The sequence below is a fragment of the Euwallacea fornicatus genome, chromosome 1, assembly GCF_040115645.1.
Source record: "Euwallacea fornicatus isolate EFF26 chromosome 1, ASM4011564v1, whole genome shotgun sequence".
Lineage (NCBI taxonomy): Eukaryota > Metazoa > Arthropoda > Insecta > Coleoptera > Curculionidae > Euwallacea > Euwallacea fornicatus.
In genome coordinates this window covers 775,985-803,531 of record NC_089541.1, presented here as the reverse complement: position 1 = coordinate 803,531, position 27,547 = coordinate 775,985, and the positions used below count along the sequence as shown (strand labels likewise).

At 40.7% G+C, this 27,547-nt stretch overlaps 1 protein-coding gene across 16 annotated transcripts in view; it reads right to left on the bottom strand.

Moving 5' to 3' along the window:
* Window positions 1-27,547, bottom strand: part of Trpm (transient receptor potential cation channel, subfamily M) — a 64,119-nt gene that overhangs the window by 35,514 nt on the left and 1,058 nt on the right. For 6 of the 16 annotated variants that reach the window (XM_066282027.1, XM_066282079.1, XM_066282087.1 and 3 more), the window contains exons 2-5: window positions 25,252-25,354; window positions 24,876-24,914; window positions 13,957-14,034; window positions 13,189-13,271 (exon numbers count right to left, since the gene is read on the bottom strand). In XM_066282027.1, coding sequence (XP_066138124.1) covers window positions 13,189-13,271; window positions 13,957-14,034; window positions 24,876-24,914; window positions 25,252-25,281 — 230 coding nt within the window. In that variant the 5' untranslated portion in view covers window positions 25,282-25,354. Of the gene's footprint in view, window positions 1-13,188; window positions 13,272-13,690; window positions 13,772-13,956; window positions 14,035-23,652; window positions 23,895-24,875; window positions 24,915-25,251; window positions 25,357-26,557; window positions 26,908-27,547 lie in introns of those variants that run through there. The other 10 variants (XM_066282060.1, XM_066282153.1, XM_066282035.1 and 7 more) reach the window with 9 other exon arrangements.

Here is a 27,547-nt window from a genome sequence, read left to right as displayed (position 1 = left end):
TGGCCTGTCCTATCAATGCCAGACACATTCTCATTTATCTCACGAGCCTCAACAACGCCACGTTATGATGTGACAAAAACTTTATAAACAAACGATCACATTGAAACCATGTAAAAAGGGCGTACAGGTGACTTAACAAATTAACCATATCTAGGAATTGATTTGATAAATCATGACCAGACACCGATATTCGCATTTGAACGCCCATTATGGATGTCATACACCTGTGACACGATACATTTCCGTGCAGCACACCTATGTCACGTACATACACACGTGTGACGTTCGGTGACGAATGGGTTAAAAAATTAATATTTTTAACTTTTTTCGAAATGAACCTCGTAACATTTCCGTTGGGGGAGCTGTAAAACTACCCTAATTTGTAGCTTAATTTTGATGAAACTCAAGATAGTTAAAGGTTTTTATGGTACGATTATTACCTGTAATTTTCATTCCATTATTCCGTTCGTTTAGGAAGGAAATTATTTACAAAAATAGCGGAATGATAGGACCCCTTTGTTCTGTGGAATCAACGTTCGTGAGGATTTGTTTACTCCACTTTTATCTCCTTAAGTCCAGTACCAGTTTTTTCCAAATACTGTATATAATTTATATTTAAGAAATTTCGCAATTCATCAAACATAAATTATATATAACAATAAGACACAAAATTGACATTTATTTAATTCCACGATGCACAGCAAACGCTCAAAATATTGTCCATTACTTTCCAAACACAAATAACTCTGTTTCATATTACCAAACACTTTAATAGCTGGCTGTGGAGAAACACTTCTACATTCTTGGCGAATTCCGTCCTTAACGTCGGGAACAAGGAGAAGTCGAGTGCAGCCAAATCCGGAAATCGCGGTGGACAGATGCAGTCCGCCAGTGAGCTCATCGCCCTATCGTCATAGCATTCCCTTAAGATAATTGAGAGTTGTCCTGGCTCGGTTGGTCCATGCCGTCGAAAGCGTCCGTACCGCAGTTCGTCAACGTGAAATTGGTTAATAAATGCAGTCCACACGTCCTGATACCGGTCAGCTGTGAAGGTGTCATCGAAAAAAACAGGTCTTACCAAGCGTCTTCGTGAGTTAGCAGCTTACATTCCAATTTTTTGGGGATGTAAAAGTATTGCCGTAAGCACATGGGGATTCTCTGCAGTTAATGTTCTCAAATTTTGTGAATTCACATAGTCCGACACATAAAATCACGCCTCATCGATAAAAAACGTGAAATCCAGAAGGTCTTCGTGCATCGTTTGATTGAAGCACTTGCAACGCCTCAATCTCTTGTAATCCGGGGACAATAATCCCTGGAACACATTCACCTTGTATGGATGCAATCGTGGATCCTTTTTAACAATTAACCGACAAGTTCTTCGCGATACATCCAATTGTTGAACAAGATTGTTCTTAAAGATGTGCTGGGACTGTCGTCCACTTCTCGCCTCATGTATTCGACGAATTCTGAGGTTTGTTTAGTTGGTCTACCACTTCACGATTTTATTTGCACACTGCCAGCTTCACGAAACAATTTCGCAACATAATTCAAAGGTGTCCCGAAATCGCAATTCCAGTAATGCAACGTGGGGAAATTGCTGACGAAACTCTTGAAGACCAGGTTGAATTTTATAGGCCCATTCTCCGTTTACGAACTCGCCGTTCCGAAAATAAGACTCAACCACAAAGGCTTTTTGGTCGAGTGTAAACACCATTTTTTGCACTCAGAAAACTTCGACTAACCAACACACAAGCCCGTGGACCCTCGGAAAAGACTATTTTTAATGAAAACCAACTAACAACACTGACAGAATTGTATTTTTAAGTGAGGTTAGGTTGGTGGCACATTTACGCTCGAGATTACGCGGAACGTATCAAAGACGTACGGGTTCGCGTTTAGATAATTTCATGGCCTACTAGATTTGATATTTTTGAAGTCACGCGGTACAGCGAATGTACGCAAGGCGTGTTGCCTATACTGCCGCCTCTAACTGCAAGTGTAGGGAGGTACGAGGGCCGTCCCAGAAGTACACGACCTGGCATACAGGGGGTGAGTTTTTTGTCGAAAATTTGCCTCTATTAAAAAGCTTATGTGTGAGGTACGAGACTGATGCGTTCATTTGAAGTTGTTTCGGAGCCCCGTTTAGCGAACTCTTTTAGAGATTTTGTAAATATGGAAAAAATTTGATCATCGATACGTGAATCGATCCTTTCATTTGACAGGTCCCAGTCCATTCAACATCGAAACGGAGTTAAGTCCTACATTGGGCGGGGATCTGTTCTTGTGTTACCAACTCTAGAATATACGGCGGCGGAGTTGAAGTGCGGTCGTGCGAGTTGCCGAGACGAACTCTGTAGTGGACGACCATGACCGCTCCAGAAACTGCGAAAATCCACGAAACTGTACTGGAAGACTATCGGCTAAAATTGGGCGAGTTGGCAGACACTACAGGTATATCAAAAAGTACTGTACGTCGCATTTTGACCTAACAATTAAATACGAAAAGGCTGTGCGCAAGATGAGAAAGAACAGCACCGCGAGGATGTTTCAAGGGAGTGTTTGGCAAAGTTTCGCAGTAATAAAGCTGAGCTTTTGCGTCCATTCACAACCATAATTGAAACGTGGATCCATCATTTCACACTCGAAATGACAGAGCAATCAAAACAATAGATTCAAGACAGGGAATCGGCCCCATAGAAAATGAGTGCCGTCCCATCTGCGGGAAAGGTGGTGGCGTGAGTTTTTTGGGACGCACGTGGGATAACTTTTATTGACGATGTCCCTAAAGGAGAAACAATAAACGAAGAATATTATGCAAATTTATTTTGAGCGTTTCAACGAAGAAATGAGAAAAAAGCATTCAGCGAAAAAAAAGTCTTGTTTCATGGAGACAACGCGGCAGTCGACGTTTCCTTGATTGCGATGGCAAAATCAATCAGTTTAGTTTCGTGCTTTTTCCTCATCCACCCTATTTACCAGATTTAGCTCCCTCCGATTATTTTCTATTTCCAAAGTTGTAAAAATGACTGGGGAGGTGAGGACTCGTCAATAATTAAGAGGTGGAGTGAGTCCGAGGCTGGGGCCCATTTGGAACATTCGAAGCTTTTTACTAGAGCCGGGCTATAAAAGCCGCGGAACATTGCGGCGGTCTCAGAGAAGGCGATGTTGAAAAATAATATGATATTTTTCATTATTTTTCCTCTTTGAGCGTTTGATCGGGCGCACTTCTGACATGTTCCAGGTGTATTGTAGCTTGACTCGCGGGCATAACAAAACTCTTGATTTCAAACACTTTCCCCGATGCAAGATAATAGGGGAGAAAGTTGCAGACCCTATTGCCATGTAGTTGCCAGTTTTAAAATTTATAAGGCTTTTGTTCCAGGGAATTCGACAGTTTTCTCTGCTCCATTGGATATGGAAATTGTCTGGAAACAGCAGGCAAGAATTTATGATCTACCTTTCGTACAAATCGACGTTATAAAAGTGCCTTGAAAAACGATGTCATGTAATACCGACACGTGAACACGTAAAATGTATCAGAACATCTAATAAATCGCCTCAAATTTCATCAATATTTAACATTGGGGGCCATTTGCATTTAGATGCTTATTTAAAGCTGGTTTTCACAAGTAAAGCGAACAAAAAACGGTTTTTCTTAGCGGAACTTGAATACATATTTTTGTTTTTATTGCACCCGGCAAAACGGTATTTACAAAAATCTATATTTCATAGAAACTTAGAGCTAATTGCCCATTAGGCATTTATCGATTTTTATTCCACGATTTGAAACACTCTTACTCACGTATGAAAATCCCGCATTTGAACGTACGACGCGATGCGTGAGTTTATACATTAACAAGGTTTCTCCCGGCTAAAACAAACAGGCCTCAATAATTGGAAAGAGCAGACTTTCAATTTCCTAAATAACCCATTACCTAACGAAACAAATCCCCTTAACAATGGAAAAGGAGATTACAGGAATAAACCCTTTCATTCTGTAAGAAGCAAGAAGAGTCTGAATTGAAGTTTAAGAGGGCTTGGAAAAAGGAATCCTTGATGAGTTCAAGCAAGAATCAACATCAACAGCTTAAACAAAGCGAAAGAAAACGAATAGTTGTGTATTTGCGACGCTGCCCGAGGCGCACAAAAACTATTCTTGAGGGCGTAATGTGGGTTGCCTACGCGGGCTCCCTATTCAGAACATAAGTGCCCCATGTTGCGTCTCTCAATTATGCCTCAACGCGCTCACTGCCGTGACGTTTTTTTTTTTTATGAAATTGCACATTCAGGCCGCGGCATGTTTTATATTGGGGCAAAAAAGTAATTTTTTGAGCCGCGATGCGTAAAGACGTACATTACTGCGTAATAATTTATCACCAAAAAAAAAAATAATAATAATAATAATTAAAAAAAAATCCAAGTTCGTCTCTTTTTCCAGTGTGTCTCGGCCAAGGTGCCTCGGTGATATTGCCTGAGCCGGCTCCATGGTAGCACGACGCATGCGCATCTACGCAACTGGTAATGCTGCAGTTCGTACGCGGCAGGTCTCAACGTGTTCCAACGAGCCTTGTGGTGATCACAAGCAAGTCGACGTGTCGAAAAATGTCGCGAAAGGAGGTTTCACGTGGAAATCGATCAAGAACGAATTAATACAGCGAATTCATCTGACTTCGAAAGTAAGTTAATTTCGTTTTTTTTTTTCATCATAGTAAACGAGGGATTTTCTCTCTATTTCGTGGGAGTGGACGTTGAGGACCCCGCCGAAAATGAGGTTGCACGTATCAAGAATGAGGAGTTAATGCGACTCGAAAAAGAAAGTAGCAGTGAAAACTCTGATACTGGGGTCGGCGGAGCGCAATCATCCTCTGATCTCGACGGCGAAGTAGCTCCGATTTCGCACAGAAATGGGGGCCTTGATCGAAAAACATTCCAAAGAAATAGCCTAGATCTAGCTCTATTCTTGATGGAAACAGGGGTCGACACATTATTAGGAGCTGAGACAGATGTTTCAGTTCTTAATAGGTGAGAAAGTGGAACATCTTGCGTTTTATATTACACTGCATGTATCACTTGAGCTTCGTACTACACTGATTGATGATAACGTGTTTCAGCATTGTTGTCGTGTCGTACATACCGGGTGATTCAAGAAGGTTGCTCGCCCTTGTAACTTTCTCGTTTTCATACTTGCAAAGTTGGAATTCGGAGGGAAGCCATATGAGAACGGAGCCGATTGATTGACATCAATGACATTTACCTGTCACTTCCGGTTTGACAGGAAACGACCTCAAATTTCGATTTTTCACTGCGACACCCTGTAGTTTTTCACTTTTTTGAAATCGAGAGGTCATTTTCAGTCCAAAAATATGTCATTAAATTGTTCTTCTGTGCCAAATAAAACGGCGTTGTTGCAGTCAGTTATTTAAGCGAAGCGATCTAGTTGCAGCAATTTCGGCCTGCGCAAAAACGCAGTTTGCTTATACCAGCGAACATTAGAAGGGATAACACATTGATTTTCTCTGATAAGTAACCGCAGTCCGGTGAAGTACGGGGTGGCGCATTTGTCCCTTCGATTTAAACGAAAATATCAAGCAATTTTAAAAGTTGCGACAATTACGGCCAATACAGTGCACAGATCAAAAACTCATAGTAGAGAAGAAAATCGCTAGAGGGCGCCCGTTCGGGTAGTGGCGACTTGTTTCATTACTCTTTAATAAATCAAGTATAATCGTATTTCTTTCATAAGCCCGTCTTGTCGAGCTTGGAAAACCCACATTTTTCTCGAAAGCTGCGTTCTAGTGGGCATTTTCCTCTTCGCGTTATTGATACGCAACTGGAAATTCTGATTTACAGCAAGTTTTCCAGTGAACAGTAAGTAGGCTTCGGAGCAAAACAAAAGGTTTCCATTACTTTGACAGACGAACGTCATTAAATTCTTCGATTTCCATGGAACGCCATAAATCAATCTATTTAACACAAAAAATCATAACAACATTCAGGAGGAAATCAGTTTAAAAGTTAGAAGAAGGAAATTAGTTCTAAAGTTGGTAGATGCGAATGTTCGAAATGTTTTCCGTCGCGCTTAACAACATCGTCGAATCCTTGTTAAAGTGGAATTTACAGATCTCTCAATTTCGTGTCTACTTAAACTTGGAAAAGCTTTTCTCATTCGCATCCACATATCGTCCTTGGCCGTGAAACTCCTTACGTGGAAGATCCTCCACACGTTCCCGAAAATAGGAATCTGGACACGTGAGGTCAGGCGATCGTGGTGGCGATGGGAAAATACTCCCCCTCCCAATCCGTCGGGAGGGAAACGTCTCGTCCAGAACGCGCCGCACATGTCGATCGTAATGAACCGGGCAGCCATCGTGTCTCCGTCACATGGTTTATCTCGTTCGCAAACTAACATCGTCTAAAAATGGAGGTAAAAAATCGAGCAAATACTCCAAGCTACCTTTCCCCGTTTGGAAGGTGTTCGGAAAAATATGGCCCAATAACTTATCTCTAATCTATTCCACGCCGTGCGTTTAAGGTCAAGCGATATCGGCGCTTCGCCAATCCGATGGGGGACTTTTTCCCGACCGATAATGGCTGTTATGGAGATTTAATTGTCCATCACTGTTAAATGTAACTTCGTCGGACCAAAGTACTCCGGATAGGAACTCGGCCTGACCACTTGTCACACTCTTCGCACAATGACAAAAGTTTAGTCGATTGCCGGAATCCTCGTCACTCAAGGCGTAATGCAAAATAATGCGATCCGGACGCAATTTATGCCCTTTTGACGCTTCGTGAGCCGTTGTTTTTGGAACACCTGACCCCCGTGCTGCCTCAATTGTAGTTTCTTTGGGGTCATAATTAATATACACTGGTCGAAATAATTACGGGCCGTTTCAAAATGTTGTTTTGAAAGTTGTTTTGTGCCACGTGAAACGTATCGAAACGGATTGTATTTGTAGTTTGAAATTTTTTATTGGTAAAATAAAGCATTTCTTGTTGTTCGAACTTAATCTAACCGGTGGTGACAGTCCCGTTTAAAATTGTGCAAATGTTTTAATTAAAAGGCGATGGTTATCAAGCGCAATTTGAATTCGTGATTCATTAATTTCATACAAAAATGTATTTTTAATAACGAGTATGGACCCCTCTGGCCGCTGAAAAGGCTCCGCACGGTGGCGGCAATGATTCAATCAAGCTATCAAAGACCTCTTGGGGAACTCCATTTCATTCTTCAATTAGGGCGTTTCGAAGATCTGAAATAGCTCCAGGTCGTAAATTTCTGCTCGCAACGCCCCTTCCTGAAGTATCCCGAGCATGCTCAATAGGATTTCCATCTGGAGAGTTGGCAGGCCATGCCACTCTCTCAATATTGATTTCGTCCAACCAGTTGTTCGCGATGTGGACGAGCATCGTCGTCCATAAATATGAATTGGGGACCCATTGCTCCAGCGCACGGCATTATAATAGGTTGAAGAATTTCATTAGGATACCTTTATGGTGTTTGACGGACCATGTCGATGAAATGAAGGTCTGCATTCCCTCGCCAAAGCTAGTACCATGCCATGGTACCGCCACCTTTGAAGTGAGATCTTTCTCTGATCAACTGACGATTCCGCGTTCATGCCAAAGCAGAACACGTTCGTTGTCAGTGAACTCGTCACTGAAGAATACCCGACCCCAGTCGTTACGGGTCCAATTTCGATGGTGCTCAGCCCGCACTCTTTCGCGCTCCACATTCAGTGGAGTACACACCATTGGTCCTCATCAGGCGTGCAACCCGACATTTTGGAGTCCATTTCTTACGGTTTGAGAGGACACAAGGCCGTCCGGTACCACGGGCGAACTCGCTTCTTAGAAGTGTTGCAACGACATCGCGATTTCTTCTCGCGAGCAATTGGAGAAATCGATCTTCCCCGGGAGGTTGTTGTTGTCGTTGTTGATGGCCGACCTTCTCCCGGTCTTTTTCTAATATTTCTCGTTTAAAGAAATCGATTCCACAATCTGGAACGTACACTTTGGCTGACATTTCACATTTGGGCAACCTGCCTCGGTGTTCGCTCAGCTTCGAGCTGCCCTATCGCTCGCCGTGCCTCACTTTCCATCGCTCGTTCATTGGAGGAATAATTGAATAAAAATATTACGCGCCATTTGTTGCTGAGTACAAAAATTTAACTGGGACCTAAATAGGGCTTAAATGCGCTTTCATGCTCTTCGTGAGAATTCAAGTTAAAACCTGTGAAATCGACACAGACCTACCGTAAGCATTATTTTCCTCTTTAGTCCTGTAAAATGATTGTTATGCTGAAGGAAATAGGCGAATAAAATTGAATAATAAAAATTATATTCACAAATAACACAACATCCTCTAGTTGTTTTGAGTAGTGTGGGTTAAATGTTAATGACGTTCTGCCGATTTCGGGTTCTGCGGTCTTGCGCAACAGGTCGAGCGGGACGAACGTTCCCAGTGTCTTTAATTTACTTAGGTAACCGTTGGAAAATGTCCAGAATAACGTTTCCCTAGTGGACACTTAGCGCAGCATTCCCTTGCTGCAACCGGCACATTTCCATAACAGTGAAAGTACACAGCCAGCACATCGCAGGCTTCTAAATTCGAAAACGCCATTACGAAATCCTTCGCAATATTACGAATATTATCGGTAATCATTAAGTCAACAATAATATCGACTACCGAAACCGAAAAGGAACATTGAAATGCTACTTCTGGGGACGATTTAGGTTTTTTAAGCTCCACAAGATATGAAAACAGTACGATTCCATTTAATTTATAAAAAAAAATTAATAACCTCGCCTCCACTTGAAAGAACGCCCTCTAGCGGCTTTGTTCGTGGCTACGAGTTTTCGGTCCATGTTGACGTCAAATCCGCTTGTAATTCCGCCACAATGACGCGCAGAATCCGCGATGTCGGCTAATTAGAAACGAAGATGCGGTAGTTTCAATTTGGAATGATTCATCGACTTCCCTCGCTCTTACCGTTGGAGTGTGACATCATGTATTGAAGAAAAGAGTTTCAGAATATTGCAATCTTATTGATAGTTAATTTAAATATCCTACTTCATCGGTGACTGTAGGTAGACTTGTCGATTCGAAGAAGCTGTCGTCTTTACTGCGCCCTCTTACGGCGTTCTCGCGAGGCTGAAAATATTTTCTGGAAATTTTTTCATGGTCGCTGTAGTAATAAATTTTTTTGAGCCGAGCTGCTACCTGCTCCGTTTACCGATGTAGAGCCGTTGTCCATCGGAAACCGGACAGGCTCCGTGTATAATCTCCAAACGTTTACGGGTTGTTTCATATTGAAATTGGAAATTAACAAAGCTTAAAAACCGTTTAATTGGAACTCTGCACGTTGCTACGGGGTCACGTCGATGATTTGCGGCTCGGGCGAATTAAATATTTAAATTGTCTTTTTTCGTTGGAAATCGAAAATTCCCAATAAAGTTTAATATGATAAATACGTATTCCCTCTGACAACCCATGAAGCCGCAACTCTTTCCTGGTAATTAAACCGCACTGCGCGATATTTTATTATTTAATCAAGGAAGATCCGACTAAATCCTAAACCTCTAATTAATAAACTTTTCTTTTCGAAATTTAATGAAAAGCGCGCAAAAAAGGTGCTCAGCAGAAACTTTGTTCACCTGAGGAATCCTCTTTGTCAGATATGAAGCCTTTGTCTTTTTTGAACCCAAAAGGATTGATGAAGCTTCTAAAAAGGTCTCAACAAGTGGTGCACTCCCAACTAAGGCTCGGGCCGAAATTGCCAATTTCCTTTTTGCAAAGCAGAAAGTTTTCGCAGGGAAATGCGCGGGGGGGTTCTGACATAAATGCTGTGATAAAAGGGTGTCTGGAAATTAGACGAGGGCAACAACGAATTGTAGCGAATCAATCCTCCGCTCAGTATACCGAGTGGTGTTGAGCAACTTGCCGGCTCAGATGTAAATAAAAATCGACTTTTTCTTAATCGAACCCCGATTTGCCCACAGCGAAACTGAAATGGGTCACAGAGTATAGATTACACATCTGAGGTCTTCTGCATTGTGACGTCAGGAAATGTCACCAAAAAAACAAATCTCCGTTGCGATGAATAAAATGTTTTTATTTTGACCATTAAAACTTAAAATTTATATCTTTTTATAACGACAAAAATTCATCCGAGCCCTTGCCGTAAACACCAACGCGCCCTTTAGCTACCTCATTTCACGGGACGTCCTAAAAACGAGCAAACGTACTGAGAACTCTTTAATGGTTTTAGTCCAATCAGGAAACTAAGGCCTCTTTAGGTCACCACTAAAAAGGACAGTTGCGCGTAACCAAGCCATTCGTACAAGGCGCGTTAAGCTTCGACGTCGCAGACGCATTCGCGACGCCCTCTTGCGGCTAACGCAAGCCTAACGGGTCCGTTCAACCCCTAACCTCATACTTTTTTTTTTCACAAGGGATTTTCGTGGATTTATGGTTTTAATAACTTTCGAGATATCGAAGCGTTATTGCAAGTGGCAAAAGTATAACTTTCCGAGAGCTTAACGTTGGAGAATCAACTGCGAAATGGCTCGACTTTTCGGAGGACTAATTTGCATTTGCAGTTAAGACGGAAGGAAGAAATTAAATTGAGTTTCTCTGCAGCACGATACTGAAATAATTAATGCTTCGAGAGTGCATCCAATAGAGATGTTTCAAGTAACAAAACTGTAAAAATATCCAGCTTAGAGCGCGTTACTACTTCGTCATTTTTTGTCGGTGTAAAACTTTAGAACGGTCAAAGGTAGCTGCTGGAACGTGTATACAGAATGTCCCAGGGACAAGTGTCCGCCCTAAATACCTTTCCTGTTGTTTACCAAAAGAGAAATGCTGTACCACGTCAACTTTGCTGGAGAAGGGGAGATGGTCGTTTGGTGGAAAAGCGGTTTTCGAATTGCCTCCCTCTTCCCCCTGAAACTTCCTCTTTTAAATTTTCGAACTCTAAGAGGAGTTGCGCTATACCTTATGCAAAAGGTGATTTCGTTCTCTATATTATCAAACTTTTACTTTTGCGCATCAGTTTTGTAGAAATTCAACGAAAAGCAAATAATTTGACTTAAATCGTGAACGTTGTAGCAAATGCTGAAACTGTCCAGTCGGATTCGAAACGTTGGGACGTCCCAAATCTGTCAATAACAATGACATTTCCGACATTCGATATAAAGCCGTTAAACCCTAGTTTTTGCGCAGCAACAATTTATCGATACTTTCCTCCGCACTCGGTGGTTTTAGTGCCTCCTGACACTCGAAGCGGACGCTTCATTCGTTATTGTTCGCCCTGTAGTATACAGTCACTCAAAAAAGTATTCATACAGCCGGAAAAAAATTCTGTTGACCGTAACTTTTGACTGATTTTGTTCAAATTTAGTATAATGAAAATTCAAACCGAAACTCAATTTGCGTAATTGAGCAACTTTTGAAAATTTAACTTTTAGAGTGGTTTCCAGCGTTTAAAAAAAAAAAACGTTTTGAAAATTTCTTGCGCGGTGGAAATTTTTCAACGCAGTTTTAACATTCTTGTAGAGGGGATTTTTCTTCATATATCCTGAAAATTTGATCAAAATCGAACAACAAATAAGGGAGTTGCAGCCTCTCAAAAACGCCAAAGAGTGACGATTTTCGCGCAAAATGACGAAACTTTGACATTTTTGACGACTTTAAAAAGCTGCAACTCCCTTATTTGCGGTTCGATTTTGATCAAATTTTCAGGATATATGAAGAAAAATCCTCTCTACAAGAATGTTAAAACCACATTGAAAAATTTTCACCGCACAAGAAGTTTTCAAAAATATATAACTCTACAGGTCGACAAATACAAAAAAAATACACCTCTTGTCCACTGCGACATGAAGCGGTGGAAAAATTCAAATCCTCCTAAACGGAGACATACGGGGTGACCCAGTAAAAGTAGTTTTAAGCTTCAAGCGGCAAAAACGAAAGAAAACTGTAGTTTTACGTCTCAATTCTTTTGCCGAATTCACTTATTAAAATAATCGTTTTTTGAACAGTTTAAATGAAATAAAATTACCAAAACTATACACTAATTTTTGGAAATAAAATCGGTCATATGGATCTCTATAAAACCGTTCGAATTACGCCGCATGAAATCGTGAAAAAAGCCGGGCAAAGTAGGCCTAAAAGCCTCGTAAAACGCGATGTATATTAATGACCATAAACATGGCAAAACTATTAAAAATATACGTAAAATCGCTCCCGGCTTTATTGCCCAACTTTAGCAGTTTAATGGACACGTTTGATCTGGCAGCGTCGTAAATCGTGGGAAACAAGATATAGAGGTCCAATGCCAGGATCCATGCAGTTGGGAAATTGAATATCAGCAAGGAGTAATATCCATTTTTGGGGGATATATAAAACTTTCCTTGCCGGGCCGGAATTTCGTGGAAAAGGTTTTGATGCACAGAAATTGGAAAAGGGCTAACGATACCTACAGAAACATGCATGGGGGACATAGTTCGTATAACATGTAAGTTTGAAATATGGAAGAGATACTGGGTGATCAATCGTTAAAACTCGACTTTTTCGAAGACGAGTGGTTAGGGGGCCGCAACTAGAACTTTCACCGAACTCCGTTCGGTCTACTCGACGAGCAAACACTCAAAAACGGCTAGAGGTAGCTGTAGAAATGTGTACATACACCAGAAACGATCCATATAATACATATATAAGTATATAATAAAAATATTCAAAAAAAATATACAAGGTGTTCCGTAAAGATAAACTTTCGGGTCGCTGAAGGCTGGAGCGATTGACATTTAAGCTTTTGCCTCGGAAAGCCTTTCGATGCTCCGAAACTTCAAAACCGACCAAAAACGGCCATAAGAAAATGCATTTCAGAAACAATCAATATGACATGTAATTTCAAAATATGTAAATACATACAGAGTGGTCTTCCGGAAAGTCGCTCGATCGATTGCGGGAAAACCATAATTTGGAAAAATCTGAAAATGGGGGGCACACCCAACGACTTGGGTGTGTGTACCCCCCATTTTCAGATTTTTCCAAATTATGGTTTTCCCGCAATCGATCGAGCGACTTCCGGGAGGACCACCGTGTACAGGGTGTGTCGCTGAAAGAATTGGAGTTTCGAAAGAGGGCATAATGTGGTAATTAACTTAAGTAACTCTTACTTTGATTCGTCCTTAGCAGTTGGTTTGTACCTGCAACATTCCCGTTTGTGAAAAGTTGCCTCGATCCAACTCCTCGCGGGAGCCTGAAAACGAACAGAAATTTAATATTTTTTAATCGTATCCAAATTTCCTGGATGGAAGCGAATTAATGCGCCTGCATGCACATACATATACCTGAACAAACTGTTAAACACTGGATTACGAGGAAAAGTTGATTGGCAATTCGCTAAATTAACGACTGTTTCAAGATAAATAATATGTGGAGTTTCGGTGTTCTCTCCAGCAATAACAATAATAATTATTACAGTTGAAACTTCTGGAGATGTAACAGTTAAAACTAGGTCGGAAATTCTATTAATGTTACTCGAAACTCCCCCAACTTAACGACGACAAATTAGAAAAGTTTCTAAATTGTGCAGGGGAGAAATTGAGACATTGAGTTAGTACGCTACGTCACTGTACATCGAGGGTTAGTGATGGCCATTTACACCACCCAACTTACTGAACCAAAATCGTTTGCTACAGGCCATAAAAAGGTGGTTAGTGAGTTCACTAGCGATTCAAACAGACGTCGTGGTCGCTGCTGAAATCAACATAAAGTGGCACTTTACTACCTCTGTTCGCGGCTGAAAATACTTTCATTCGTTGCGGAGAGATGTTAGTAAGTTCAACCCAAAATATGTACGCAAAAGTGGCTGGAAAAGCACTAATAAACTACGGAAAACCAAATTTCTACAACCCAAAAAACCCCTGCATGTCTGGACTTACTGCACTAAAATCGTTTGCCACCGGCCACAAAACCGTCTTTAAGGAATTGGCTAACGTGTCGAATACCCCGCGATGTCGCTGAAAACAAGCACAGTAACAATAACAACAAAAACAACACATAAAAACGGTGAAAAAACCGAAATGGGTAGTAATAATTAAAAAAAAAAACTATACAGGGTGTTCCAAATCCGATGCGCTGCCATCGCCATTTCTCAAGCGGTCAGAGTTGCGGGGCCGGTTAAATTAGAAGAAATGTACCGAACTTCATACTCTTTCGAGAACCGTCAACAGTGTTGCCAAGTGATTTTTAGTTCGTGAGTTGTTGCGAAATAACTAAAATTCGGTCAAACTTAATTTCCTAAATAAATCGAAAACTGAAGGTTTCTCATCAAAGCGTTTCATACAAAAACTTCATAGTTTTCTTACGTCTACAAACCGGTAAATTCCGAAATTTTAAGCGTTGCTCAGTTTTTGACATAACGACTACAACTTGAGTTTTTTGAGTACGGACCTGTACATTTTTTGGCCATTTTTAAAGGTTCCTGGCAACCCCTATACAATGATGTATCGCGAGGTGGAATTTTTTAATGTTTTAGTTAAAAAAAAAAAAATGCATTTTTATCTCAATGAGCCGGGCCGGTCCTGGAGTTTTAAGTAAAAAATGCCTTATTTTTGTTTAGTGGGCTCAGCAATCGGCGAAATGTTATTAATGTTGCTATGGCCTTAAGTGGTTCGTCAAAATGGTGTTGCGGTAAACTTTTTAAGCCCCATTTCCGTCCGAATTTTAATATAAATCACAATGCAGTTTTCAAACGAGGAAAAGGCACACGTGCTGGTTGTTTACACTAGAGAATTTCGACATGCCAAAAATGCCTTGCGAGTTCATCAAACATTTAAATCCAGATAGAAGAGCGCCCCACCCTAAGATTTTTTTCTCCATTAGAAAACAATTCGCGTGAAAGGGGACGTTCCTTAGGGGATATAAGTTCGAAAAATTATAATGATAATGACTGTTGATTGGATCATATTAGTTCTCCATTTGTTTATTAAAAAATGTTTTGTTTCAATTTGAATTAATAGTTGAATTATCACTTTTGCTGCACAACATTTTCGAGCCATGACAATTGTATTTTTTACTTAAAACTCCAGGACCGGCCTGGCTTATTGGGAGAAGAGTACGAAACTTTTTTTTTAATTTAACCATCAAGAAATCCTATCTTGTGATACATCGTTGTAAGTGGGTCACTAAGAACCTTTAAAAATGGCCAAAAAATGTACAGGTCCGTACTTGAAAAATTCAAGTTGCAGTCATTATCTCAAATACCAAGCAATAGTTAAAACTTCGAAATTTACTGGTTTGTAGACGTAAGAAAACTATGAAATTTTTGTATGAAACGCTTTGATGAGAAACCTTCAGTTTTCGATTTATTTAGGAAACTAAATTTGACCGAATTTTAGTTTTTCCGCAACAACTCACAAACTAAAAATCATTTGGCAACATTGTTTACAGTTCTCGGAAAAGAATGAAACTCGGTACATTTTTTCAAAATTTAACCGACCCCGTGACTCGTCCCGTTTAAGAAATGGCGACGATAGCACATGGGATTTGGAACACCCCGTAGGAGACCATTGCTGGCGATTCTCCAAGAAACGAATATGGAAAAAAGTCGCCTTAGTCAAAGCCTCTCTTCCTGAGCTTTCTTAGTGGTCGATGCCGAAAGTCGCCAATAACGAATGATCAGCACTTAGTGCTCTGAGGGACATCCAAAAACTTCAATATCAATGCACTTGAAGGTACATTTAAAATGTAAAAGTTAGTACTACTTTGCCGTAAAAGCGGCAACGCTGAATATTTTTTAATATACAGTGGTGGCCATAAGTATGGAAATTTGAAATGTGCCTGTAAATCCTCCTTCTACGTGACACTTTTAGGGTTATTTGAATACTACTGCTATTTAAGGATTTATACTTGTAAAATATACATTAATGTTGCATCTAAGCGATTCGTGCATAGTGGCAACAAGAAAGGATAATTTCAACGCGGACAAAAGTATGAAAACCTATAAATTCCATTTAAATACCGAGTGAAACACAACATTTAATTCAAGTTTTATTTAATATCTGGTGGCATATCCGTTCCCCTTGACAACTGCGGGACATCTTTGGTTCGTGGAATTACACAAGCTTTCTACAAACTTCTACAGGAATTAATTTCCATTCTTGTTCTAAAACTTCGAACAAATATTTGAGATTATGTATTTATTCTTTACGAACTTGTCTTCCGAAAACGTTCGATGGGGTTAAGATCGGGGCTCCGGGACGGCCGCTCCCTTTTCGGGACACGATTTTCTTGAAACTAATTTTCGATGCGTGCTTTGGGTCATTGTCCCGTTGAAATCTCCAGGACAGAGGCATTTCCCGCTCGGCAAACTGAAGCTCATGGTTTTCTAAGATGTCTTTGTACATGAATCGGTCCATAGTTCCTTCTATTTTAATTATCGGCCCAACTCAAGACGCTGAAAAACACCCCCAAACCGCGACACTTCCGCCGCCATGTTTTACAGTGGGCATCTGATGCCTGAAGTTGAATCTTGCATTCTTCGGACTTCTTACGTATCGAATACCATCACTGTCGAATACCTGAAATTGACTCTCGTCACTCTACAAGATGGTATTCCACTTTTTTTAGCGACCAGTTGGTATGCTGCCAAGCGAATGCAAGACGCGCCTGCTGATTTTTTTTTTGGAAATTAATGGTTTCTTGACAGTAATACGACCAAATAAACCTACAGCTACCAAGATTCTTCGCTCCGTTCGATTCACAAGCAGAACATTGTGTTCTTCGGCAAGGTGTCTTGAAATATCCAACGAAGTCATTAGTGGATTTTTTCCGACATCCTTCTTATTAACTTATTTTTGGATACTTTTTAGGCCCATTTGGCTTTGGAAAATTGTCTACCGCACCACATTCACGAAAACGTTTTGATATATTTGATATTTGCCCTTTGGGAACAGTTTCCATCCTTTTGTCCGCAGAACATTTTTGTTTTTATCCTTATTCGAAATCAAATTCCAAAAAATACCAATATACCAAGAAAAACGATAAACTATTTAAAAGCGGAATCTAATATACATTTCAAATTTCAAATTATACCCGTTAATTAAAAAAAAAAGTAATATTTAAAGTCTCAATACTTATGGCCACTACTGTATATCTAATGTGCCATCGAGTGCGGGACCTTCGTTATATGAGGAAGAAAATTGCTGGGTGATACGAGGGCGGTTAAATTAGCAAAAGTTGCGCATGTTAATCTTTAGAAATCCAGCGTGAAGCAAAATTAATCTGTCGTGGTCTAAAAACATGTCAAACTTTCAACTTTGCAGTCTGAGAAACTGTCCTACAGACCAACTTGGCAGCTACTTATGCTCGGTGTAAATGCCGCCGTACTACATGGAAATTCGCAGGTCGAGTTAGGCAACTCATCGTACGCACAGACGTGTAAGCGTAAGCATTTGACGCCATATCGGCAACTGACTAGGTTTAATCCGCAAACGTTTAGAAAACGAATCAAACAATCATTTGTACTTTCCTACTCGGTTTTTACCTGATTTCGTGAACGATAAACAAACAAATCGAAATTGAGACGAGCCCAAAACAAAATTGGAATTATCTCCATCCCCCATGGGACTTTATCTAAAAATAAAACAAACCGTGTCGAAAGAGATTCGGTTTACGTGAGCCATTTCCAAATGATTTAAGGAAAATTCAATCTTGGTTCTGTCTTCTGAATTCCTAATTCGATCCTTATACAACTCGACAATAACTCACTTTTCCCATGCAAAACCATAAGTATTAGCGTCACTTTGGGACCCCCCGAGGGCCCAGTCAAAATGGCAAGTCGACCCTTAAAAAAGCAACTAGGGGCCACATTTCTTATTCTTACTTTAGCGGCGGTAAAAGTGCAGCAGGATATACAGGTGAGTGGGGGCCCATTAAAGCTTAAAATCTGCACGGCCTGGCGGCATGTGAGGGAAACCCGGGTCAATATTGCGGGAAAGCAACTGGTAAACTCTCCAGTCTGAGGGGAATAAAACGATTCGGCAATGCGGGAAAAGTTCGATATTAGAGAGAGCGAGGTGGGAAAATTGAGTTAGTCCAATTTGCAAATGGAGATTATAGTGAGAACTAGTTTCGATTGAAAATGGAAAAATATGGCGGAGACAGGTGCGTTTTTGATTCGTCGAGGTTCTTTTTTTTTTTTTTTAAATCAGCGAAAAATGACACTTTATAACACTCATAACCTCAAAACCAGACGGGAGATTACTGAAAACATCGACAACGTCGCCCACCACGAGAAAAGCTCCGCATCCCTAGTCGCCTACGCCGTGCAAAGTCAAACTGAGGCACAGCCGCCAAATTGCACCGTTCACTCTGTTTTTTAACGAAACATTGAAGCGTTCACTGCGAATTAGGTAGAATTGCTGAGAGTCCGAAACGAGGTTTTGAACAATGTCTAAATTCCTCCGTTGCGTATTATTTGCAGGAAATATGCACTCAATTCAGACAGGGCCTGGAAATTTTCCCTTTGAATGTTTAAAATAAAAGCAGTGAAACATGAACGCCACTTTATCAGGGAACCCACTTAAACCCACTAATTTGTCTGCATTAGGTAGATTACGCTAATACTGTAATAGGAATATACGTAAAAATAATACATTAACTATTAATATATGTCGGAAAACGTATGCAAATATTATTTATTGTGCATGTTGCAGCGCAAGGTCGAAGTTAAATTGAAAAGTCGCCAGTTTCAGGTAATATTTAATGCCAAAAATGTTGTGTAGGTCAGAGAAAATCGACAATGATGCATGAAAATGGATTTTCATAAATTTCCCGTTAAATCTGACCTTTAATGTCCATTTTAAACGTGGCTGATTTTAATGAAAAATAATTGGTTACGTCTCCGTTACAATTACAACAATGATAAATCTTAGTGCAAATATAAACCACTATGTACGGTTTACATTTGCCGTGTTAGAGCGCCTGTATGATTAATCGATATGCCATGACACAAACCCTAATTTCGGCTATAAACTTCCCACACACCTCATATATTAGAAGGCACTTAAGCGCGTCAAAAAAAGCTGCGTGATAACGCACGAAATAAGGGATTGGCGGCAACGTCGCAAATTCAACGTCAAAGTCAGATTTAACTTCCTTGTTTTTGCATTTCGTTCGTCGAATGTCGTACCGTCTCTTCCTAGTTCCTCAATGACGTCGGAACATTGCTCTATCTCTCTCTTTGTCTCATCGCTACAAAGCACGTTTCCATCATTCTATTTCATGGTTTAAGGGCGAGTTCAGCCATTTTTGCGTTAAATGTAAATTTCGGTGTTCTCAATTCCGACTTAAAACGACCGCCTTTTTCGTGGTTAAGAAGATCAATGGATTGCTTTTAGCTAACGCGGGTGGCCGTCTTAGAGCCTCACGATGAATAATTGAACAGGGAAAAGGAAGATAAAGTACAGCTTTACATGATTGGATACGTCATAAGTAATTTTCAAAGTCCACGAGCGCACCCGGGATAACATTTCACTGAACTAATGAAATGCTGTTGGAAAAACACTTGAGATTTCTTGAGTTCGTTAAATATTCGACTTGTGCTTGAGGAACGATAAAAAGGCGAAATTCGTTTCCGGAGGGTGTAAGCTGTTGCGTGTAGATTATTGGAAACATTTTCCGACACGGAGAGGCTTCTGAGCATATCGCCTTCCTAGAGACTAACAGAGGATTATTATGCGTGATAGCGCAAGGGCAAAAGTTCAAAGTCGAAGGTGCAAAGCTGAGTATTCGACTCAATAAACTCCATAAACTGAATTCTTCTTTCCAAGAATCGACAATTAACATCGCACTGCACGTACGTCTATGATGACGCTGATTGAGCAACTGGCCAAACCACTTTAATTTCCTCAGTAATAAAATATTTCAGACGTTTAAACTCTAATCCTTTTTGAGTGCTCTATAGAGATTGTATTGAGAGGTGCTTTAACTCAGTGTTTTAGCATAAAAGATGATCCTTCTTGACTTACTTGGGCATGTGACGGGAGGGTTACGCGATGGAAATTTGAATTTTCCGCTCGGTTAAAATTTTATTACACTTTGCTGCACTCGCACTAACATTAAAACATCAAAACTCAGATTTGTTTTGATGTAGAAAATCACGGAAAGCACCGTCGAGTTTCGATTTGTGCAATGTTAAATTTCAATTTGTTTCGACGAAACAAATGATATGTGAACGATGCGTGCAACATGGCGGATGCGGGGCCGCGCATCACGGATTTATCCTAGTCGAATGTATGAAAATTCAAGAATACTCCCTTGCTTCTCGATAATAACTGCCACGAATTAGCAGACGTCCGTGAGTCGGACGATCTCTTGGTAAATGCGAACTGGAAATTAAATTACGAAGTTCCTGACAAGAAGGTGAAGGCGCTCTGTGAATATGAATATTCTGAGTGACGCCGCCAGTGTTCAAGACGTAATGAAAGGCATCGTTTAAATAGCTGATACCTGAGCTTAACGTCTGGTGAATAATACGCGTGTTTTAGCGTCGGTACAAGTGACAATTCAGGTAAAAGCTGCATTTGTAAAGATAATGCAGATTTTTAATCTCTTCAAGCTGGTTTTGGAAAAGTGCAGCTTTCGCAAATTTGGAAAATTCACCGTAAAAATGGCACATTTTTAGCATAATTGCAGACAAATTCATAAGATTACATTCGCATGTTTTCGGTGAAACACAACATTAAAACCGAGACAATTTTCCACGCTTTTGTGCTCGGAGCAGTATCTTGAAACTGCCATGCCCGCAATAAGGAATATATTTCCACTCGATTTTCCTCGAGGGATCAGGAAAATGTTCTAACTTTTCCAATTACATAAACCAATGTATACAACATTTGGGACCAAATTAGAATCTCATGTATTGCTAGACAACTCAACTAGCTTCCGAAGAAAATCAAAATGTTCGAAATAAAATGGAATGCAAATATCTATGCTTAAATAACATACAATGAAACCTTTAGCTGAGTCGAGTTCTCCCATAGTGAATCTACTGTCGCCAAATTAGCTTTATTTGAAACTGCGACGTTGCTCTTATCAGAAAGACTCAAGTGCGCTAAATCATGAGTTTCACGTAACTCAAGTCTCACTTTTAGAATTGAGCCTAAAACGTGCTTGAAATAATTCTGCACCCACCGAATCATAGAAACACACGAATGCCCCAACTCCGCTGGATATGCGGAAACAGACAAACTGCACCGCGATTTCCCATTAATATTCTGTTACTGATTATACCAAATGTTCGCATTCTAAATGACGTCATACTTGGAATACGTTCTTCGATCAAGGACGAAAATAATTTCGACACACGAAACATGGGAGTATGCCGTGAGGAAAGACCTAGAACGGGAAGTAATTATGTAAGATTTTTCTCGATTTACCGCGATTTTACGCGTTCAAATTCGCGACAAGTAGCTATGACAATGTTGAAAATTGTTTTAATTTCATCGAGTCGATCTACGGCAATTGTATGGCGCTTCGATTGCAGATAATTAAATTTGAAACTCACGGCAACGTCTAGTATTTACGCACGCGAAACTCCGGAGCAAAACGTTGGATTTTGCTCGTCTACCTTGAGAGATAAAACGTGGCACTTTTGGGATTTCATTAACTTCATTTTCGATTACCGTAAAACCACTCAGTTGTCGAAATTTAATTTAAAAAATGGTGGCAACGTCGCTTCTTTGCGTACCGGAAACATGAGGCCACGTTGCCACACTCAACCAGCAAATTTTTCCCAGAAAAATATTGTCACTATTAATGTCGTCGGTCGCTTTGTTGAAAAAAAATCGAGATTCCGGCACTTATTTTCCGTTTTACTTTCTCGTAAACTCTAAGCGACGTTGCCGCACATTCAGTTCATCGCAACACTGTATATTCATCTCCCCAAAATTTAGGGCCTATTACCAGACTGTACGTATCTGGCTGCGACGATCACTTTTCATATTTTCCTGAATCCCATTATATTGATTTGCAGTGATTTCAAAAGATGTTCTTGCATAAGGAGATTCAACAATGCCCGGAAGGATCGGATAATAATGTAATATAGACGCACCCTAAGAAGCAATCTGGATAAAGGCGGGATATATCTCCACCTACAGAGCAGAAGTGCCCCGAAGGGGGGCGAAAAGTCGGATTTTAGTTAAAGGAAACGTTTAGCATGCAAATCCGATTGCCCCCGCCAATGCGAGCTGAGGGCGCAGGAGTGTTGTCTTTAAAATTATGTTTTTTAATTACTTTTCTCCGTCGCGTTATGCCTTGGAGGTTCGATATTTTCCGGATAAAGCGACAAATTTCAGGAAAAACAAAGCTACAGCCTACTTCGTTCTTCAAGGCTAAAAAAAAAAATTGAACGACCGCACTTTCCCAGCGACCACCCCGCGTTTGTTCGGTTTAACCTTGTGACGTCATCCAGAATGCGACTATTAAAATTTCTTTTCGATGGCGAAAATCTATGTTTACCTAGTTGTTTCCGATACTTTTTCGATCATCTCGTTTAAATTTCGCCCCATTAAGGTCGCGTATGATTTTTGCTTCGAAATTCTTTCTATGCGATTCTATCGACCGGATTTGCGTATTTGCGTGATTCCACATACCATTAAAATCTTTCCAATTCAAATAATCCTATGTGGCAGGAATGAAACAAAATGGAATTCTAATTACCCCCTTGAATACAGTATTGTTAAAACTACTGCATTGCGGGGAATTACTGCAAGGTTAATATGTTACAACTTCCTGTGAAAATAACATTCTGTATTTATAAATAGCAGTAAACTTTTCACCCTGTGTGTGCAGTTGGATTAGGACCGGCGGCACTGTTTAGTGCACATCATGCAAATCTAATATTCCAGTCTTCTTAGGCGGTAACAAGTCTTGGCACTCTATTAGATCACCAAAGTTTCGTTCGCAGCTAGTTTTAATCCTTTAGGGAAACTGCGTTATCTTTCATGAAAAATAATTAATTTGTTTGAAAGTCGAATTACAAACAACGTGGTTAACTGGCGACCTTAAGATCTCAAAGAACTATTTGTTGAATGTCCGAAGAGGAAGGGAGCACTCTGAGAATTAAAGTTGTGTCTGTAATTGGAAAAGTTACGAATGTTTTCTCGATCTCCCTCAGGGAAAATCGATAGGAAACAGGTTTGTTTTTATTGGGGACACACCATCGGGGGGCAGGCTTAGCCGGCCAGGGGCAGCAGCAGCTCACGTTGTTGCTTCACAGCCGTGCAACTGCCAATAGGTGTTTGTTAAACCAGGAAGTTAGCTCGGGGAAGTTTCAGGAATTTTCATAAAAACCACGACCGCTCGCGGCATCATCACGCAGGTGAACGCGCCGATTCGATTTTACCAACCCGACGAACGTACGTGTGGATCTACTCAAACGTGCGACGTTGCCGTTTTGCTTTATCAATTTGACAACGTCGGGACGTTATTTTGTTCCGCTCGAGCTGTCATTTTAATATGTCGAAATAGTTCCCACGTCACCGGGTTAAGCATGAAACGTCTGAACTCCTCAATTTTCCTCACGGCTTCGGTTTCGCTTTCTACCGTTTAAACTACGAGCTGGAGCGACGCACCTCTTCCTTGTGGGGAATTTTACGTTTTCTCCTCCAAATCTGCAAGGGGAGCAAGTCAATGTGACTCCCGCTGTGTCTGGCAGAGCCGAAGCACTCCCCTTTCGTCGCAGCCATCGCGTCATCCGAATTCCCACCGCATGTCGGCCAATCAAACTTACGATTAACGGGTTAATCAGCAGTTTTTGGGGTCACACGCACTTAAACCAACACACACACAGCTTAGTCGTTTATGTAACAGTCCTGAATTAATTGACTGACAATAAGGCTGATGGTTTTTCGGTACTGAAACAACGATGCAGGCGCTGTTTGTTCTGCCAGATACCGAGTGCGTTGTACGACGACGACATCTGATTAATTCGAGATATCAAAGCGGTAGCTGACTAAATTCGGTTGTATTTGCCTCAGAGGATCTGCTAGTGTGGGTTATTTGATTGTCCGGGATTAGGTAGGTAAACACGAGACAAAGACGAACGAAAATCTGACGAAGTACTTACAGAGCAATTAATCAAAATTAGGATTATATTACACTCGACACAATAAATCTATCAAATATTTGCATACTGGGTGACGTAGTGGCTCGCGATAATGAGTGACAATGGCGGGGGAACAATATGCATTTGCGGTAAAAAAGGTCTTTTGTCCCCCAAGGTGTCGGTTAACAATAAGGGCATTTCGCTCGGCGCTAACCCGCATCTCGACAAATACCAAAAATAAAGATCTCGATAACGCATTGCGCCGCATCGCTTTAAACTTTTTTAATCTCGCCAAAGTGCAATAATGCGGCCAAAACTGGCATTTTCGCAAACAATAACTTTTTCACCTTTTCAATTGGTCGCATTTCGATCGTTCCAACACAAGATTAATGATCAACAAAAGCAGCCCCCCCTCGAGACTTCATGCAGAAGCACTTTTGGTTGATTATACACGAATTAAATTGTTATTCTACCATGAACTTCCCAGTATCCACTTGACTTTTGCCGCGACAGAGTTTAAACTTAGAAAAAATAAAATAAAAATAAACCATGAGCACTAATTTAGATCTAAACATGCAACGCCATTAAAAGCTAATTACGATCGTTCGACAGTATCGATCTTTTAATGGGAAAATTTTCCATTAGAGTCCGATGAGGCAAATTCGAAGAACTAATAAGAGAATTAACGATTATCGGCCTAGTGCGATAAGCGGCTACTTTCCACGTGTCTGTACCACTATACGGACTTACTTTAGCCCTCGGCTTGTCCAGATACTGGTACGAGTGCTGCTGGAAAATAAACCGGATTATTACGAGTGGAAAAAGCTGAAAGTGGCAAAAATAAACGGAAAAATGATGTAGGTAATTGATCTCGACGAATTTGTATAAATAGTGCCAAAGAAGATGTCAGAAATGACTCGGTGTGTGTTTCGTTGCTCTTGGCACACTTGAAGGTATTTATTAAACAAATTCCCAACTAATATAAAGAAACGGTCTAATTCCCGGAATGTAGTGATAGTAACAATATGGCTCTAAAAATAGGCCGTAGTATTCTTTAAAATCGATAAAAAAATGATACATTTCCTGAATTGTTCAATAGATGAAACAAAAGTGGTAAGTAACTTACCGTTTTCACGTGCAACTTTGACTTCTTCATGCTGGCTGCGCGTGATTTCACTGGACAGTACCGTTTCTACCATTGTTTTAGAGACCACCATTTAGTTGTGGCTCTGTAAAGAAAAATAACATTAGATTTTCCAAATATTTTGGTACAGTTAACGGGAGCGCGAAGCGCGATGTTTACTCCCTGGATCAGCGTGAAGATCGATCATTTATAGTGCCGCACACTTATTAATATTAATTATTATGGATGTTTGTTGATGTTGTCGTGTAAATGGGCTTATCGGTTCGGTTTCCGCGTTTTGCTATCGATAATTTGCCAAGTGAAATTTCGTTCAAATTGGTCACGTTATTAATAGTGATAATTAGTTACTTCGCAGTAAAATTTTAGATTCCGAATGACGCAATAAAAACAACCATACGGCACATTTCCCGGGACCAAACATGGAAATTGAAGCACCTACCAGGGCCCCTTCGTTCGCGAAGCGTGCGTCTCCTTGTCCGGCACGCCTGAAAAAAATATATATATTTGTTGGCTTGTGTCATTCAAGCCTTCTGTCAACTGACCAGGGAATGGATCGCGAAACGTGGCAACGTCGCGGTTGGTGGTCGGCCATTCCGCAAACTTTCTTGACGTCCGCATCTTGTCGTTAATGAAACAATTCATAGAGAAATTACAGGAATTAAACTTTTCTGTATTTCATGAGTCACTCCATCACCAAGATGCAGGGAACAAATCGACCGGTGCGATTCAGTCCCGTCATTGTTAGCGCTTTTAGAGCGGGACGGCTTTTGTCCCAATATTGCCCTCCGAAATAATGTCAACTTCCTCCCCGAGTAATTGAAACGTGGACGGACAGCTGGATCACAAAATTACTTAAGACGTCTTTTAGTCTTGAGTTCGAGCACCCAGGCGTCTGGCCCGACGAAGTCACCACTCGGTGGTACCGAGCGGTGACCGCCTTCAACAGGCTTCGTGCGTGATTGTAAGAAGATCGCGAACGTAGTTGCCAAAAACCGAAAAAATACGCAGATCGATGGTCGGTTTGGACGCTTTCTAGGGTGGTTGGGGTGGAAATTATTGTGGTTGATTGAAGCGACAGGAGAAATTGACGAAAAAGTAGTACAAATGTATGTCCAGTATCTTGCCTGATCGCTCGAAACATCTGTTTCGTACATTAGCAACTGCTAACATTTACCTAATGGTTGTTGTTAACAGTTGTACCGTCCCCATTATCATTTGTGTAAATATCAGGTAGACATAAAAAATAATACAAAAAAATATTACTAATTCTTATCAGGGTTACGGTTACCGTAGCTGTCGTCGCTTCGCTGCGTGAGACAAAACCGTTGCCGCCGCTACTGCTTCGCGGCTCGTATACCGAGGGCTTCGGCAAACTTATACCAATTTTCCTCATATTTTTCAGTCGTTAATTTTATAAACATTAACGCTTCGCAACTACCCTGCCACAAGTTACGAGACGCGCCGATGACCATGTCGGGCCTAATGTCGTGTTGTCCACTCACTAATTCAATTAACACCGGCCGTTATTACCAAATTTTGTCCGGCGGCGAACTTTTATTTCCAATAATTCACAAATAATGTACGATTGTTATTGATGACATAGGCATAGACGCCTGTTTTGACTAATGTGTGTTAATTAGAACGTGCACTCAGCGATGATCAGTTTATTCATTTCACCTGTTACTAACGTTGTCATCGACTGGGATTTCAAAACGAATTTTCGAAATAATTTCAGACGGGATTAGGATTCAGATTAAGTACTGATGAGCGAGATTGATAAAGGCTTATCTTGGTTCCAATGGCTGCTCGTCGAAATGGTTATTCAAGAAATTAAAGGTGAAAATTAATAATCACCATAATTGGCAAGGTAGACCAAAGCTCGGTGGATAACTTGCGAGAGCTGGAAACGCTGCCGTCAAGCGAGTTACTTTCAAGAATTTTCTCTTTCCCAACGGAGATTGGAAAGTTCGCAAATTTCGACATAAATAAATTAGAAATCTGGCACATTGACAGCACGAGCTCCGAAGCGAATGAATTAAAATCAGGAGCCGTCCATGTACATATTTTATGCCCTTTGGGCGCACACTCACAAAAATGAATTGAGAGATCACAACCCCGCTACGGTGTGGACCATATTGGAAAGTTTCGGCAAAATGGCGACATTTTTTTTCCGCTCAGATCAATGAATTTGATCCTACGTTAACGTCGAGTCCGGGAAACGCAGCTTGGGGCACTCTTCAAGAGCAACCAGACTGTTTTCGGCGTAACTTTGAGCCTC